The sequence below is a fragment of the Netta rufina genome (assembly GCF_964035555.1).
Source record: "Netta rufina genome assembly, chromosome: 23".
NCBI classification, from domain to species: Eukaryota; Metazoa; Chordata; class Aves; order Anseriformes; family Anatidae; genus Netta; species Netta rufina.
Genome location: NC_140147.1, coordinates 4,626,692 through 4,644,915, shown reverse-complemented (window position 1 = coordinate 4,644,915; position 18,224 = coordinate 4,626,692). Strand labels below are relative to the sequence as shown.

The following is an 18,224-nucleotide window of genomic DNA, read 5'->3' as shown; positions in this document are numbered from 1 at the left end:
GTTAAAAGCCAAAACTGGTTCTCTGCAGGAATGATGGAGCGGCTTCCCAAGGCTGCAGTGTGGCTCAGTGGCAGAATTGAGTATTTCTGACTTCTTCCTATGGGTTCCCTATCTAAAGATAAAGCACAGAGGTCTGGGTGGTGGCATATTAATTATGAACTATTATCTCTGCCAGCACGCTGGTCGTTTATCATTTAATAAATCTGAATCTCCACCTTGGGACTGGCTGACTCATCGTAGCTTTTCTGCATCTTCCTTTGCATTGTTTCTGAGTCGCCTAGCATTGAGGATGAAAGCAATCACGCGAATAGGGACAAATGGGAAGCATTTGTGCTCTTCATGGCTCTTCAAAATGTTTCAAGTTGGATTGTGCTGTCTGTAATTGCACAGTTTGCTTCCTTTTATTGGGCTATCTTGGTTTTACTGTAGATCGTACTGGTAGGGAGCATTATAAGAACAGTAATTTCTTCATTACATTTTTCTAGGGCTTTTAATAGATTTATAAAACACAAGAGATGGAAAAGGCCTATTATCATATCGGGTCTTCTCCGGGTAGTACAAGATAGTTTGGTATGTTATACTTCCTGACAGTTTTCCTCGTCCCATTTTAAATAAATCCTGCAGCTTAATTACCTCTGCTCAGGTTCTGTCCGATTACTTTCCAAACCCCTCATCCCCGAGGGAGCTCCCTAAATAGTCTTGGTGTTGCAGCTTCTTTATTTTCAGAGCCTGAATGCGAAGAGTAACATCTAAAAAGTGTTGGTTTTGTCCTTGTTGGAACTGGCATCAAAGCGTGGGCTACAAACGAGTGTTTACAGACGCACAAGGCTACATCAAATATTAACGTACAGCGAACCCTCGGCTGTGGTCGCTCGATACCAGGGGACTGGAGCAGAAAATTTAACTAGGGGGGTGAATCTCCACGGGGCTGGGGGCGGTTGGGTTTTGTGTACGTAGCCGGGGGCGCCGCGGGGCACCGCCAGGTTCCGCAGGTCGGTTGAGAACCGCTGGGAGCTGAGCAGGCACCCACGGCTTTGCCGCTTCCCACTTGCAGCCTCCTGGCCCCATCCCGCTGGGCTACGTGCTGCTGAGCTTCACACCTCGGCAGGACTGTAAGTAGCTGGGTTTTTACACCCGGGGGTGGAAAAAAAAAAAAAAAAAAAGTAAATCCTGCACGGATTCAGCTGTGATACCCCTGAGATACCTGGTAGTGCAGTCCACGCACATCTCTCCTGCTTTTAACCTCAATAAGATCATCACAGAGAGCTGCTGTGCTTGAATTGTAGCCGCAGGAATGTGCAGGCATCGTCAGTTACCCTGCACCAGGTCTGTGGCTTTGCCTTTGGCTGGAATAAACCTGCACTCCCAGCCTGCAGATAGATGGTGTAGCACACGGAGGACTTCAGGTCAGGAGTGGAGCGGGGCTGCCCAAAGTTAAGCACCCGGTGGTTAAAACCTGCCCCAGCCATGTCACTGTAAAGCTCCTTTCAGTACTCACAGGGAGAAACAGTCTGCCAAAGGCAGATGGAGCAAATTGTTCTTGGGTGATGCCTGCTTTTAGTGCTGGGTTAAGAGCTCAGAGCAGCCTTGTCGACCTCGGGAATTCAAAAGTCAGAGCAGAGATTTCCCACTCAGGCAGTTCTGGCCGATTTCAGCAAGAATGCGGTTAGACCTGGCGCTTGGGCTCTGCTCTGGGGAACTGAACAGCGGGTTTTGCTCACACTGCTGATATCCAGGAGCTCACACTGCTGATATCCAGGAGCTCACACCCCTAAAATGCAGCAGCGCTTCCAGTTCAAGGTTGTGGATCTGTTCTTTGTAGGCAAGCAGTGATGTTCACAGCTTGAAAATATTCAGGTTACATTCAAAGGGCAGTAACAGTTAATTTATGGTCAGTGTTTTAGAGTCAACCACAACAATCGTTGAATATTTGGGAACTGGGGGCCTGGATAGTTGTATGGCTTTTAATCAGCTCTTCTAACGGAGCCTGTTAGGTCATTTCCTGGGAGACGAGGGCAGCACAAGCACCAAAAGCATTTTGAGAGCTCTTTAGGATTTCTAGCCTAGAGCCTAAGCATTGCAGCAGTACAGAGGAACCCCGTGACAGATGCTGCTACTCCCCGAGTTGTACAGATTGGTCACAGTGGATGTGGGATATGAGTTTGTGCATGCTCCTGTGTATTTGTGATTCTGTCAATTTAAATCCTGGTACTGCTAATATCCAGACCAAAACTCCCAGTGAATCCAGAGAACCCAGGATTTATTATCTGCCTCTTTTTTTTTGTTTTGTTTTCAAGCCCTAGTTTTCTTTCTTAAAATTAAATAAAGATCCCAAAGGCTAAGCAGAGAGATGGAACAGAATGTCTCGGAGAGAATCGTCACCATCCCGCCAGCAGACTACGATGTACTGAGTGCCTTAGACTGGAAAGACGGCATTGGTACCTTGCCTGGTAGCAACATACAAGTAAGAAACCAAGGAACACGATAAATGAGCAGCCACCATGCCTTTGGCACCGCACACAAGTTTACAATATATTCTCTAGTTTGCAAATAAGAGTTGTGCAGAGGAAACACTTTGCTTTAAGCAGATGGGTTGGCATTACCAAGCAGGTGCTGAAGGTTCAGGGATGTTTCTGAAAGCCTGCTGATACTTCCTTCCCCCTTCTAATTTCTTGCTCGATTGATTTCTAAAGGTAGGAAGTGTTTTAAAGAATTGTTTTCTGCCGTTAGAAATTATGGGCCTGATCTTCCTAATTCTCAGTCACGTCCATACAACATACTCGGGCAAGAAATCCCGTTAAGCTCAGCCCAGCATGAGAGACACTGTCATGAGTGAATACCTGTGGGGTTGGGCCTTTAGGTTCTTTTCACACCAGTGGTTATTTTTTGCAGCTTTGACAGCTGCCTGTAGCTGACATACTCATGGTAATGTCTCCAGTACGGTTCTCATGTAAATCAGACCCAAGATCTGATGGTCACAAACGAGGTGTGCTGTGGTAGAGGGGGGAGGAGGGGAGTGCCAGTTGACTGTTTCCCAAATTACCTGCAGCTGTTATTTCAGTTTGATTGCACTTCTGATGGTTGGGAATGAATACATAAAATTGGCCTCAAGGCGGCGAGTTCTGAATCTGGGAAAAAAATCAATCTCGAGTGAAATAAATTGGAGCTGAAGGGACTTGAGAGCTCACAAAAAATCCTATTGTTGGTATCACATCAGGCATTCAGAATCAGGGCCTCCACCTCCTAAAAATGCTGACAGTCTCCCCCTTCCTCTCCTCTCCCAGCTGTGCAGAAAAGTCTTCTCCATGGGCTGCCCGACCTCGCGTAGTCTGCGAGGAAAATGCTTCTGCCTGCAAATGTCCAGAGAACATGGGTGAACCTGTGTTCTTGGAGTATTTTGAGATCCGTGCTTGGCTCTCGCACCAAACAGGCATGGAGTTGGGTCCACTGACTCTAGGAGGCTCATGATCATTTTGCAGTGGCCTAACTTTTCTGCTATGTTTATTCAGTCATTATACTTCTGCTGCTTAAAAGAGCTGAGCAGCGTATTGCCACGGGTTTTCTCTTAACCAGCAGTAACATTCATTTGCAGAAACAGCTTCACCTCTTTTGGTTCCTTGCAATAGCAGGGAACCAGCAAAGCACCACCACACTTACTGGAAGAAAACAAATGATACTGTATTATTTTATGTTAGACAACAAACTATAAGAGCACTGATACCGTGGCTGCTGAGCGTGGTAGCAGTGTGGAGCATGCTAACTGGCTCCACAGGAACCTGCTTCATTCTCAAGATGCCAAACACTCTTTTTCCTGAAAAAAAAGCCAAACAGCTTTTTCTTTTTTTTTTTTTTTTCTTTTGCAGTATAATCTTTTTTTTTTCCCCTCCCGTCTTCTCTTCCTGCTGTATTCCAGTTCTTGCATGCACAATTAAATACATTTTCCCTGAATTCCCTTTTCAAAAGTTCTCAGCAAGGACAGATTATTTTTGGAGAGTTTGTGTGAATTTCACGTTAGCAAATGTGCTATGTTGAACTGCTTTCTATATGTAAAAGAAGCAGCAGTCCTGATAGAAACAGTTACACATTTCCAGACCTTCAGGATGAAGGATATTGCCTTGAGGAATCGGGGAATGAAACCAGAGATGGGTTCCATAGGTCAGCCAGTCCTCAGCACAGCTCGGGAGCTCGTAATAACGATGCTGGTCATTTTTCTAGCAAACTTTTGCTTCTGGGGTCCTGGGCTGGGCTTCCCAGTTCATATGACACCAAATAATAAAAGGAAGCCTTGTCTTCACTGGCTTGGGCTGAAGCAGAGCCCGTGATTTGTATGCAGCAGTGTCCACCCCAGAGACTCATCTGCTAACACCCAGCGACGTTGGCACCCTTCCCCACCTCCAGCTGTGAGCTTGCCTTCGTTCACTCTGCTGCTTAATGGCACGTGGAGCTCTGGAGGTGCTCCTTCCCCTGACCTTGTGCTCATGGTGCTGAGCTGTCCTCGGCAGCGATGGCAAGGAACTGCTGAGATCCTGCACCCTTAGGCTATTGCTTGCTCCTAGGCGTTGGGGGAAAGCGAGAGGTTGCTTCTCTTACAACAGCCAGGCTCCAGGAAACGCAGAGGCCCACGTAAATTCTTTCTTTGCAATGGGCTGTTTCTCATCTTGCTGAAATATAAAAGGTGCTCTGCGTCTTAGGGGCTGCAGAGGAAGAAGTGAGCTCTTAGAAGCAAGTCCAGCATCTTTGAATCCTTAACAAATACAGGCTTCCGATCAAAAAGAGGAAGGAGAGGGAGGAACTTTTGGGATGAGGCTTTGATAGGGGGCTGGAGGCAGGATTTGGAGACCAGGAAGCGTGCAGCAGTAGAGGAAGAACAAGACTTCTCAATGCGACGAGGGCCCTGCTTCAGAGGTGAAGCACTCGCTTTTAATCTGGGTTTGCCAGGTTTGAGTGAAGAACGGGTGGCTGAGAAAAGATCTCAAGCTAATAAACTGCTGTGAATAAAAGCTTTGGAGCAGAGCTTGCGAATGCAACCCACCCGGTATTTGCCTCTCGTTCTGGAGTTCAGCAGCTCTGTAGTGCAGACAGTAGAGAAGATCAAGGAGTGACTAATCTTCAGATTAGTCTTTTTGTGTGCGTGTTTGATTGCCTTTGCAGATGGGGACTAATAAAAGATGCGCATTGACGCTATTTGGCACGCTGCTAATTTTATCTGGATCCATGAAGTGTGTTCCTAGCCCAAGACATTTTTTAAGCTTAAATGATAGTCTCTGAAGTCAGACACATACCATTTTTTTTTCCAGGCTACCCTATGGGTTGATCACTTCCCTGCGTGTCTGCAGGGGTTTTCTTCTTCTGCATCTCAGTTTCCTCTTGGCGGGCAGTAGGGCAGACGGCGCGTGTGCAGGGCGTTAGGTGTGTTTCTGGGCTGTTCAGGGGTGGTTTGTTCAGATGAGTACTGCGTTTGTGCAGTCCCAGCTGTGCTCCGAGGTCTGTGAAGCTCGGCCAGCAGCAGCTGGGAGCACACACTGCATCATTCTCCTCTGCAGTGTGACCTCTCCTTCAACAGCTGGGTGATTCCTGCTTCCACCGGGATTTTAGGGAGCTTGCAGTATCTGATAACTGCAGTAAACGTAATTGTGCTTTGCTGGATGAACTTGACCCATCAGAACAAAGGTTTGGGGTTGAATTGGTTTTCTGCAGGAATTTATTCTGGTGCGTTTGTCAGAGGTCTGGGATTTATAAGGGGAACAGATCAAAGCAGGTAGAATAACTCTGCTTTCCTCCTCTGATGGTGAAATGCACCATTGGGGTTCTGGGGGCCCGCTGCTGGCATTTTGAGGAAGAGTTTTGTGTTTCGTATTTTTATCGTTAGCTATTTTTATTGCTTTTCTATGTACATACAGCCATTTCTTTTTGTCCCATACCTAGTTGCTTCTCAGGGAATCCTATTCCTTCCTGCCCCCTTTTCTAGCCCATTTACTGCTGCTTATTTGCCTGCTTTCTTCTGTTACCTGCAGTTCCGTTTAAATGAGTTTGGAATGCTAGAAATCATTACTGAAGTAGAAGCAGAAGCCATAAAAGCTCTTTCAGCCTCAGCAATAAATGCCAGCCCAACCAGCTTTGCTCCTGCTGCTGTCAACGCTTCCGCTGCCTCTAGCGCTGATTTGGAAGGTGAGCCTTTTGCTGTGGGACAGAGTATGTGGTTTCTGGAAAAGCTTCTAGAAACAGGACTGAAGGGTGTGTTTCAGCAGCGCCGTGCTCCCTGACGCAGCGTGTGAAGTGAGTCACTGCCAGTTTTGAATGTTGTAGAGGTATTTAGAGTGAATGTAATTACTGCAGAGTCATAACAGAGCCCGGCTCATGCGTTGTGCGCTCCTTTGTGGAAGGTAAGTGTGGTTATATAAACCATCTGGGCTGGGTTTGCCTCTGTACTCAAACATCTCGCTCACATGGAGTTTCAACTTAAACACCGGGGTCTCCTTAACTGGTGATACTGGGATGTCGGAGCCCCTTCTTTCCAGGGTAGTGGATCAGCAGTGACATCCTTAACAGGGGTGATGCACTTGTCATGACAGTGATTGCTCTGCATCTGTATTAAACTGAACTGTGCCTATTTTAGGGCTTTGGGATCAGAATGGTCTGGTGTTACAGACCTTACTAAACACTCGGGCTCCAAAATGGAGGGGTTGCACCCCCTGGGAGGACTTCCAGCTCCATGCTGAGTCCTGAACCACGCTTGGGAATTGCCCGGGACATTGCTGGGTGCCTCAGGCCAGAAGTGCCCAGGGCTGTGCTAAAGATGGGTATAGCTGAGGTGCTCTGGCTGATGTGCTAACACAGATGTGCCTTAGTTGAGTGCTGTTGTGCGTGAGGGGATTTTCCAGTGAGACTCTTCCGTGTGCATGCAGAGCATGAGCGGGTGGCACAGCGCTGTGCCAGCCTGGCGTTGGTGGCCCAGAATGAATCCCCGGTTTGGCGAGAACACCCTTGAGAGTTGCCTGTAACCTGGCTCATGCCGATAGGTGCGTTGTTAGCCACAAGGACTTCGTCATTGCCAAGGCTGCTGCAATCCAAATTAGGGGTAATTGTTTTAACAGGGTAACGTAAGCATGTTACTAGACATACACATCAATATAATGGACAAAAAATATCTCAGATGATTCTTTGCAGACCTCTTCTTACCCTGTTTCTCCAGAAACCAGTATTTGAAAGCAGATTTACTTCTCTTAGTCTCTGAGCCTTTTCATTCCAGCCCACTTGGTTCAGCTGGGCAGCCTCACTTACTTGGTACATCATTTGTTTCCTTTAATCAAGGGTTTCAGTAGAGCTCTTTGTGAAAGTGCCCAAGTGATCCAGTGCTGGATCGCTGGTCAAGGCAGGGCTGCGTCCCTGAAATCGTACACACCCATGGAGGGAATTTCTTTTTTGGGAAGAGAACAATCTCTCCTCTTGTTGCTTGCCTGGACAAGCATCTGCCAGTTGGCTCTTCCCCGGGATCTTGATGGAACTATTTCTGTTTTCTGGTAGGTAGGCTTCATACCTTGTTTTCTGGTAGGAAGCCTTCGTACCTGTCTTCCCTGTTGGCTCTTTTCATCTCAGAATTCATTGTAAACTCTGCAGATCCACTTTGCTTACAGGCATTCGCTTACATTCCTGCTGATTACGGGTAGTTCTTGCCTGTGAGAGCTGCGGAAACATCAATTCATCAGGCAAAGAACCAGTGCTTACATGGTCACCTCAGCACTAAGAATTTTTCACATCCTTTTAATCCAAGTGTATTCCATCTATCAGCGTGACTTCTATTTGAGCAAAGCTCTTCAAGCTCTGTTGCTCTTACACGTTTTCCCTCTTTTGCCTTCTCCTTGCCTGGAATCATTGGTCCCCAGTGGCACCGGGAGAAGCTTTAAGTAGCAACACGAGCAGGCTTGTGTTTGCTCTGTGTAGGCAGTCTGTCTGCCAAATTCCAGCCAGGACCATCCAACATCCCCTATCAGTCTGCAGGGAGCAATCAGATATAAATGAAAAATTTCAGTCATCTCAACAGAATGAGTGCAAGTACTGGTAAGGAGACTATGAAAATGCTTTTAAACAAGAAGCAAAGTGACTCGTATCTCAGTGTTTTCGATTGCCTGGTGCCTTGTTTGCTTTTTTTTTCTCTCTTAAATGGCGCGTACAGGAATGAATTGATCAAACCAGTGCACACAAACGGTGCCCCAAAGTGCAGAATATGAATGACGTTTGCATAAGTGCCCTGTGCACAATTTGCACGTCAGAGAACTTGAGCGAAGTATGCATTGGGATAGCACAGATGCCTGGTAATGGGGATTACTGCAACCGTGTTTTGTTAAAATATTCAACATAAATTAAATTGCGTTAGGAAAAAGCCAAACATTAGTAGAAAGTAAACAGTATACTGGAGATACCCCTTGTATTTTCATGCTTTCATTCAGAAGCAAGATGGATATATACTCCTTGCTAGATTCAGAAATCATTGTTTCTATTTTCCCATCAATAATGCTATTTTTAAAGACTGCCTATGAAAGATTTTTTCCTATGTACGAAGTGTAGATAAAGACTGAAGTTTTAAAACTTAACCAACTGTATTTAAAGTATCCAAACAAAGTGGGCTCATCTGACATTTGCTTTTCAAGTTAGAGGGTTACTAGGAATAAAGAAATATAAAAAGATCTGTAATTGTGTCCTGGCTATAGCCTTGAGATTATATCTTCTTTAATACTTTCACAGAGGGCAGAGCGTCTCTGAAATTAAAATACTACAGATAAAAGTGGTTTTTCTTTAATGAGGTGGTACACTCTTTCTGTATGCCAGTGTACCGATAATAATTACTTCCCTCACAATGGGGTACTGAGGCTCACTGAAAGTTTGTAAAGGACTTTGACAGAACTCCTTGCATGAAAGGTGTTTAAGAAGTACAAAGTTCTAACATTTTACTTTAATAGTTTTCTTTTTCTTTGCTTCTGCAGTGTCCAAAGACAACTTGCCCTGTTCTGTTTTCCAAACCCGTGGTCAAATGGATTGCTTTGCGAATGGAAAGTTTTGTACTCAGACAGGCTCTCAGCAGCACAGGGACAGGTAAATAAACCCCAGATTCTTCTTCTTCTGTGTTTAAAACTGCTTAGGGATAACTTTGTGCTAGAGAGAAGCATTGCTGTGAAGGTAATGAAGTCCTCAGAGCAAGTGTTAACATGGCATGGCAGAAGCAGGGCTGCCTGCAAAGCTCTGCTGGTGACCTTCCTGTTACCCTTGAGGCTCTCAAGCCAAACTGAGGAGAGCTTTTTTCTGGATATCAATCCTAATTTCTCAACCTGCATAAGTTCTCATTTTGTGCTTGGTGCCTCAGTTCCCTCTCCTGTAGATAAGGATGATGTCCTGTTTTCCACAGAGCTGTAAAAAGGCAGTATTAAAAACCCTCTGGAGCTGCTTTGGTAGCGATAGCTATTCGGGTACTTTCAAGTATTTTAAGAGATAAATATACGGCAAATCATGCAAACATGTTTCATTTCTTTAGGTTCTCAGCAACCTCATTCTGCCAAACAGGTACAGAGACATTGGGAATCCTGCAGAAATATTACTGGTCTTTTAATTTGTTTTTGTTTTCAATTTTGAATATATAGTGATACCAAAGACATTCCAGATGATTGCAGAAACAGGGGAAATAGCAGAAATCCTAATGTCAGCATTGGCTGTCAGGTGAATGAGGTTGACAGACCTGCCAAACGTCTCCGAAGGAAGAGAAGACTGCTTCTGGAGTCTGAGGATGATGAGGAAAATGCAGATGAGGATGAGGTAAATAAGGCCATATGTATTTTCTTTAACAAGAACTGTAAAGAGCATGTAGAAGTCTGTGGCTTCACTGTGCAAGGAAAACTGAGCCAAGGGAGGTTGTTCTGCACCCATGAGAATGGTCTGGGTCTGATTCTGATTTTACCTCAGGAACGAGAATATCTGTTCTGAAATCTGAGGAGTCGTATTGGTGAATAGCCCGTGTGAAGTCACAGTCAAGATTTCAGGCAGTAATGTAATATAGACGTAGCTATAGCCCTGTGCACTGAGCTTATTTCACAGTAAGAATACATGCCCTCCCAAATATTACACCTAACTACAGTCAAGAAATACTACGTGAGGCTGAAGATTAGTGTCAAACAGCAGAGTTTGATTGTTTTTTATAATGTGCTTGTATGTACATTCTCTACACCACTAGAAACATGTATTAATGGTGTACGCATAGAAGTACCTCAGTCCTGATCTCATCTTTTCTTACTATTCATTAAGCATCCTACTCCTTTGTGCAAGTCTTCACTCTGCTGCCATGTGCACAGTCTCACACCTGAACCGTTACATTTATGTTCATGAATTGCACTTGTTTTTCTAATGGAGAGCCACTGGGGTAGGTGCTTGGTGGTAATGCAAGCTGAAATTTCTGATGTCATGAAATTTTTGATGATTAATTCATTTTATTGCTCAGTTTTTCTCTGTGATGCATATGAGAGAGATTTCAGTATATATGTTTGCAGAAGTCCTTGCCCTCCGTCTCTTCCCTTTCTCCTCTTCCTCATTTGAAACTGCCCCACTCTCTCTTCTAGGGCGTGCTTTGGCAGGCAGCTTTGCATTTCACATTTTGCCCTTTTTGTTCTACTTCAAGAAATGACAACCGTGGGTGAATTAATGAGCTTGACATAGAACTTTGAATGGCAATCTGGCTTGGAATGTGACACAGGGAGATATTTTCTGGGGTGTTCATCTATGGCAATAGTTCCTTGAAGCATCTGCTTCTTTCAGGGCTTCATAAGTGATTTTTTTTTCCTGTATCCATTCCCTGGCATAGATGGACATAAGAACCCCTGAAAGGAAAATGGAGCATTACAGTGAGGTTGCTTATGTGAGCAGTAAATCCAGCACTGCAGAAGGCAAATCCTGTGTATTGTAATGGAGGTTTAGGGCTCGTACTGCTCTTCAATGGCCATGTTTAAATGAACTTCAGTAGCATATTAATTAATTTGTAAAGTATTTTGGGATACTGCAGGATCAAAGTTATTTATGTAACGTACCCTACTAATGCTCTTGCAGGGTTATTCAAAGGGAAATAATGCTAGCTAATAGTCCTGTTAGTTACATGTTACATCCTTATTGTACCTGCATTGTGAGATGATCAGAGGGAGGAAACAACAATATTGCTAAACTTTTTTTTAACGTATCTGTGTCTAGGAGAAGAATAAATCAAATAATATGAAAAGCCGCAGAAACACTAAACCAATAAAACAAGGTGAGCTAAGCTCATAGTCTCTTTTCTTTAATGTTTATAGATTATTTTACTAGCTATTATAAAGTGAATAATAGTAAACAGAAGAAGAAAGGACAGTAGAGCTCATTTCACATTCAGAATAGCTTATTAGGTACATAACCCTCTTACCACAGTCAGTCTTCTGAAATGTATTAGCAAGAATATGCTAGATTTGCCTGCATGTTGGGCACAGCGTAGAGGATCTGGAAGGAGACAGCCTGATCCAAAGCTCGCTGAAGCCGATAAGAATCTTTGTTTCCATTGACTTTGGAGAGCTTCATAGCCACAAATGACAAATAGAACATAAATTGTAAGCAACATGAGATTGATGGCAAACTTTTGGGTTAAATTGGTTGCATACCTTAAAGGAGTTAGCATAACCAGGGGGGATTTTTAATATGCATTTAAAATGTAATTTATTGTGTGTATGACCATGGTTCTGCTAAAACGAATCCAAGCACCTGCCAAGTTATCTTCATCATGTATGTACTGGTAGCTGCCTCTGTAGTAGATGCACTGTGGTATTAGCAGGTTATAAATATGTATGTTCATATATCTGTACATACAAAAAATCTTGTGAATTGAATGAAAATTCACTTGTTTTTTCATTGTTTTGTTTTAGGTTTATTTCAGCTGCAGTTATATGCCTCTGTGCTGTCATTTAGTTCATATCTAACCCCTTATTTCTCTGTGAATTATCAGAAGGAATCATTTTCCACTATTTTAAGTTATTATATCTTGTCGAAACTTTACCGTGGCAGCTTTCCATGGGTAGCTTCCAGCAATTTGGGTGCCACAATTCATTTGACCTGCGATGCGATAAATTTTTGCTAATAAGGAATGAGCACGGTTGTCCTACTGTTGGAATTCATACCTTTCCTCAAAAGTTGGGTAACACTGCCTCCTCTGGGGTACTGCAGCAAAACAGCATTGGCGGAGCTGAGCTCGGAGCTGCCTCCTTACTTGCTGTAAAAGTAACTCTGCACCTGATCGGAAAGCAGCGCCGCTGCCTGGAGCTGCTCCGGGTGCTGTAAAAATGATTTGCAGAAATGGGAGGAGAAAGAGGAGAGAGGGAAAAATGGGAGATGTCTGGGAGAAACACTCATTTTTGTTTTTGTTTTTGATTAGTTGTTCCTGCAAAGAAGAAGGTATGGAACTGGGTTTCCTACTTAGAAGAGGAACGGATGCCAGCTGCTCCCCTAAAACTGTTCAGAGAGGTTGGCAGCTTTTTCAGCTCTTTCATTGTTTTTCTCAGGAAGCCTCCCAGAATTACTAACTCAATGCAAGTAGAATGTGAGACTATCCTCAAACCAGCAGTTACATTTATTAGCTATTTACTGCAAGCAGGCAGTGAAAACCTCATGTTTGTTTCCAGCCCTGAAGCACTGTGGAAACAAACATCTACCCTGTGAGTCTCATCCAAAACCAGCGCTGTAAAAACCACGGATTGAATCCCACTCACAAACAAACAATGACTGTGTCGGTCTGCTTTGGGTAGCTCAGAATAAATTGGCTGTTAGGCAATCTCTAAGCAACATCATAGAGGAACAGTTTAATGTCTTTCATATGTCCTGTGTTTCATCTGTGTCTGTACTACGCCCCTTCCAGCCTTCCTATGTAGAAAACTGTAAGTCAGCTAGCTCTGAGAGTGTCAGAGATTACCTCAGTGAGAAGTAATCGTTAGAAGGGAAGCTGTGGTCATCCACAGTCTGGTGCACTGAAGTTAGGAGAAGATGAATTTAGATGCGGGGAAGCTGCTTCTACATTCTGGTTCGGCAGCCCAAATTAAAAGTTCAACTCACAGTGAATTCTTCAAAGGAGAGAGCTGTTTGCACCGTCCAGGGTGAGATGAGAAGGAGAGGCAGTTAACTACAGCAGATGCAATAAGCTATTTGCAATTGCAGTTAAAATTTCTGCTTAAGCCTTTGCTATACTTCAGATGCTTAATTTGGATTCAGATTGCAAATAAATTAATAACACAAATGCTTTCTGGAATGGCTGTGTAAATGGGCTCCAGATTAAACATTCTTTCTCCCTTCCACTATTTGAAGATGAGAAGTTACCTTTTGGGGAAGTCTGGACTGCTGACCTCGTGCTGACACAGGCAGAATGATTTTAGCTTTCCTGGCTGTTTGTTTCTGCCAGCCCTCCTACACTGGGCTGTGAAGGGGATTCTTTTGTGTTTGAATAGAGCTCATTTCTGCATCTGCTGAAAGATTTGTTCGCAGTTAATTGCAACAGACTCATGGTTCAGTGTTTTTCAGAGATTAATTAGAATAACAAGTAAACCTGAAATATGGTGATCATGCTGTTATTGATCTCTGTACCTGAGCCTGTCTATTAAAGCAGCAATCATTTAGTGATAGAATTTTCTGCTCTGAGTTGAAAATTCAAAGCATATCTGATGAATGCTCTGCAATAGATTTTCTCTTTAGAAATTAAAAACAAATTTCTGTCTTTTTTTCTTCTCCCACACAGTATCAATCATTCCCACAAGGCCGAAATGGATTTAAAGTTGGAATGAAATTGGAAGGGCTGGACCCTGAGCACCCATCTCGATTCTGTGTTCTTACAGTGGCTGAGGTAGTTGCTATTCCTATCTTTGATTCCAAAAATCCCGTTTATATTTAGGATACTTTTTCAATAAAAAGTAGGACCATAGGAATAGTTGTATTTTAATTAATTAATGATTAGGAGGATTTCAAAGTGACACTGGAGGAATATGGTTATGTGGTTAAGAATCCATGAAATCCCACTTTTGTAGGATTTTGTGCTCAGACTTTTGCAACTGTATTTCATAATAATAATAAACCTTTTAATTCCATGCAATGAATGAATGTGAAAAGAACAATGCTATTAGGCCCCGAGACTTAGTATATATCAGCAAGTGGAAACGCTATGTTTCTTCAATTCTGTGAAATCTGTGTCGAGCTGACGTAGATATAAGTGTTCTCCTGCTGCATTTGCACTCTGGATGTTGCAGCACAGGAATATGTGGGGTATGGAATAAAAACAAGTCCACTGAAGTTACACTGACTGGTTCTGTTGTCAGCTCTTTGAAGTGAGGAAAGAAGACCATGGAAACTGGGAGATGTAAATCAGGAAAAATAAAAGTAGGCTTTTGAGAAATAGACCAGGTCTTACACTTTTATCTATAAATCAAAATACAGGAAAAACATTGTGTTAGTATTTTTCTTAAGGCTCTGTATGACGATGTTGTACAATCCCTGCTTATAGGTACAAGGGTATAGAATGCGATTACATTTTGACGGTTATCCGGAGTGCTATGACTTCTGGGTTAATGCTGATTCCTCAGACATCCATCCTGTCGGCTGGTGTGAAAAAACAAGCCATAAGCTGCTCCCTCCTAAAGGTATGGACAAAAATAAAATGGTGTGCAAGACGCCATAAATTCTACTAAGAGCTAGTTGTCCTGGCTGTGCATGTTTCATTTTTAGTATGATTTCATTATCGAACTCGATCTGAGTGGCTTAAAGGGAAGAGGTGTAATTAACATAGTGAATCACAAAAAGAACATAACAACTTCCTTTTGATGTTCCCAAAGATTGACGTTGTTAGTCAAATTAGAAACTCTTTATTGGGTGAGCAAAGGAGTTTCTTTGGAGTTCAGAACTTTATTCTTCCTGGCATTCAATTTCCTAGAAATGTTTGAAGGTTGAGATTAATGACTGGACATTATACTGAAAAAGAGAGAGATGTTTTAGCCGAAATGCATAACCCCTGAAGATTGTAGAAGGGCAGTTATCATGCAAAGTTCATATTCTTCCCAGGTAATTTCCATTTCTGAAAAACCAATCTGAATGTAATGGGTTTGTGTAAAACAATCTTTTTATCTCTCATTCTAGGTTTCAAGGAGGGAGAATTTAATTGGGCTTCCTATTTGAAGAATTGCAAAGCTCAAGCAGCTCCAAAAAGCCTTTTTAAGACCCTCAGCACTGTAAGTGGTGATATTGAATACAAGATGTTTTCAAATCAGGTCTGATGCTAAGCAAGTTTTGACCAGAATATTTACATGTTTTTAATATGCTCATGTCAGAGGTACAGCCACGGTACAATCAGATGCAAGCTATTTCCTGCTGTGATTTATTTGTAAGATGGAAGCTAGTACATTTTTTTTCCCTCCCCCAGTCACTGGCTTTCCAGGCAGAGAATTTGTATTTCCCTTCTTCCTTAATACTGGAGGAAAAGATTTACTCTACCATTTGTTAAATATATTACAACAGTCTGTTTTGCTGTGTCCCTGCAGTCAAGATATTTGTGTCACTTTCCTCTAATTTAATCATTTCCAAAATAATTTCTGGTTTCCAGCAGCATGCTCATGTGCGCCATGGGATTTATTATGAGGCCATGGATCTTGAGTATTTTTCATCCTTCACCCACTGTTGTTTTCCTTTGTTAGCTTCAGTTTGTTTATAACGCTGCTTCCCATTCTGTGTCACTGAAATGACACAAAGTCCACAGCCTGGTGGATTTGGTGCTGCCAGTGGACAGAGCACTGTCTGCAGAGGGATCAGGGCCCAACCAAGTAGATTTTTGTCTGGATACTCTCCAACTTTTCCACTAATAAGAGAGAACCATCAGTGCTCATGCTTATCCTCAGCCAGTACTTAGCAGCACAAAACTGTGCATAGAATCACAGAATGGTTTGGTTTGAGATCTGTATTGTTGTATACCTGGAGATTCAGTTACTCAGGCTGCACCAGCTCTTTTTCAGAAATAGTAACGTTTATTGCCAGAAAACATGAAAATCTCGTCTGTAGCCCTCTTGCTGGTGGCTTGTGTTTTGGTCTGTGGGTTTCAGGGTTACAACCTGCAACTAATGAGTTTATAACAGTGATTTAAATGGTGTGGGCTAGAATGTGGCTGATTTCCCTTTCCTGATGTCCTGTTCCTCAGCCTGTCACACCATCTGGTTTTCGTCTGGGAATGAAGCTAGAGGCAGTGGACAAGAAGAATCCGTCACTGATGTGTGTTGCAACCATCACTGACATGGTGGAAAATCGCCTGCTAATTCATTTTGATAACTGGGATGAGAATTATGACTACTGGTAAAGAGAATCTATTCCTAATATATATCTGCAAGTAGACCGTGGTTTATTGCACTCTGTCACTAACATCTCATATTTTAAGTGTAGTCATTAAAGTTGGGATCTTAAATTAGCTTTCAAATATCCGAGTAATTGTTTGGGGTTTTTTACTAAGTGACACTGCCCAGTAGTTTCCCCTGCTGTTTGTGTACTCTTCAGCTGGCTCCGTGCAAAGTCAGTGGGATTAACCTGAACTGCTAGAGCAGCCTTTGAGGAAACGCAGCTGGTGACTGGGGGCCAGGTTAGGAACTGTTCATGTTATCCTCTGGCAGAACTGAAATAAAAAACAGTAAGCTCCACTGGTGACAAACACCTCTAATTAGTAACATCCTCTCTTCTAGAGCTAGTAATGGCTGTTGGCATGTTTCCCTGCAGACTTACGTTTGGAAGTAGGTAGTACTGAAGTCAGTAAAAATCTTCCCATTTGCTTCAGCAGAGTTTAGATAAGGCACTTCAAAAATAGAAGGGATTGCCAACATTTAGGCTTTGAAGTCCTGACCTGAACTACAATTGTTCTGCATCTGCATCTTGATCCCCACCCCTCATGCTGGGGCCAGGTGAAGTATTAGTTTAAAAACCATTTTTCCTCTTTGGCCCAGGTTTCCCAGCCCACATGAATGGAGAAACTTTCTTTGAATTTGCCTGTGAAAGCAACACGAGGCACATGCTTATCTACATAGCACTGATTCAATCAGTGTTCTGTGTTTTCTCCCTCACCTCCTTTTGTATGATTTTTTTTTTTCAGCATAGGTACCTCTCTGGTGCCAAGAGAGTCTTTTCTTTCTTTGCCATAAATATATCATCCAGAGCTTTGTAACACTGGTGTTTTGATTAGCAGGTCTTCAGATCTAGTTCCTTTGCCGCTGTAGCCCATGAAGCTTTGTTTCCATGCCATGTTTTGTTTGGAATTTGAAAATGTTAATAGGAAACACAAGCAAACAAAGCTTCAGAGCAGCATTTGGCTGAAAATACAGTTTTTTTCCTCAGTCTGAAAGGCTGCTTTGGTCCCTTCCTTAGAGCAGATGTGACAAAAGGGGCTGTCTCAAATGGACACATCCCCTCCTCTGGGAGCTCAAGAGGTGTATATATACAATAAAATTGGGAACCAGGCAAACTACCAGTAGGTTTCAGCTGGAGTTAATGGGTAACATGTAGTTCTTGGTGAGATATTGAAAGTCATTGCCCCTTCTTCCAAAGTTTGGGTTTCAGTTAGGGACAAAAGTTTGGTTTTCGTTTGTTTGCTTCCTTTATATTTCAGCTTGGATGGTCCAGGGTGATGTGTGGTTTGTATGGCCCATGGGGGGAGCTTTTTGGTTGTTGTTTTTTAAAGCAACAGACATCTTTTGGGGCAGCTTGAATGCCTTGAAAACTTGGCTTTATAAATTCTGACGAGGTAATGCTTGTCTTTTACACCGTGATCACACCCACTGAAAGCATCTGCTACCCTAGCAAAAGCGTATCAGACAGCATCTGAAATTCTTTTTTTTCTTTTTGCTTTAAAACTGACTGATGCCAACTTCTCTTTGATTCAGGTGTGAAGCTAGCAGCCCATATATTCGTCCTGTTGGCTATTGCCAAGAAACTGGAACCCCGCTGACAACACCACCTGGTATGTTGAAAGTGAGACTTATTTCCTGCCTCAGTCAAAAAACCTGCAGGCTTTATCTTCCACATAATTACGTATTTGCAAGATTTACAGGAATTTACAGATTCCATTCAGTATTCTTTACCGACTGAACAATGTTATTGTTCATACTTTTTGCACTGCAGTTTATTTTGTTTTACAGCTCTTTCAAGCAAAGGAACAAGGTTTGGTA

General features: G+C 42.9%; 1 protein-coding gene across 1 annotated transcript in view; it reads left to right on the top strand.

The window, feature by feature from the left end:
* Positions 1-2,350: 2,350 nt before the first annotated feature.
* Positions 2,351-18,224, top strand: part of LOC311218072 (lethal(3)malignant brain tumor-like protein 4) — a gene marked incomplete at its 5' end in the record, with an annotated part of 36,829 nt that continues 20,955 nt past the window's right edge. The window contains 11 exons of the mRNA XM_084300544.1: positions 2,351-2,464; positions 6,015-6,168; positions 8,982-9,090; positions 9,633-9,804; positions 11,224-11,281; positions 12,428-12,516; positions 13,778-13,882; positions 14,537-14,672; positions 15,166-15,257; positions 16,217-16,368; positions 17,940-18,016. Of these exons, the coding sequence (XP_084156670.1) occupies positions 2,351-2,464; positions 6,015-6,168; positions 8,982-9,090; positions 9,633-9,804; positions 11,224-11,281; positions 12,428-12,516; positions 13,778-13,882; positions 14,537-14,672; positions 15,166-15,257; positions 16,217-16,368; positions 17,940-18,016 (1,258 nt within the window). The remainder of the gene's footprint in view (positions 2,465-6,014; positions 6,169-8,981; positions 9,091-9,632; positions 9,805-11,223; positions 11,282-12,427; positions 12,517-13,777; positions 13,883-14,536; positions 14,673-15,165; positions 15,258-16,216; positions 16,369-17,939; positions 18,017-18,224) is intronic.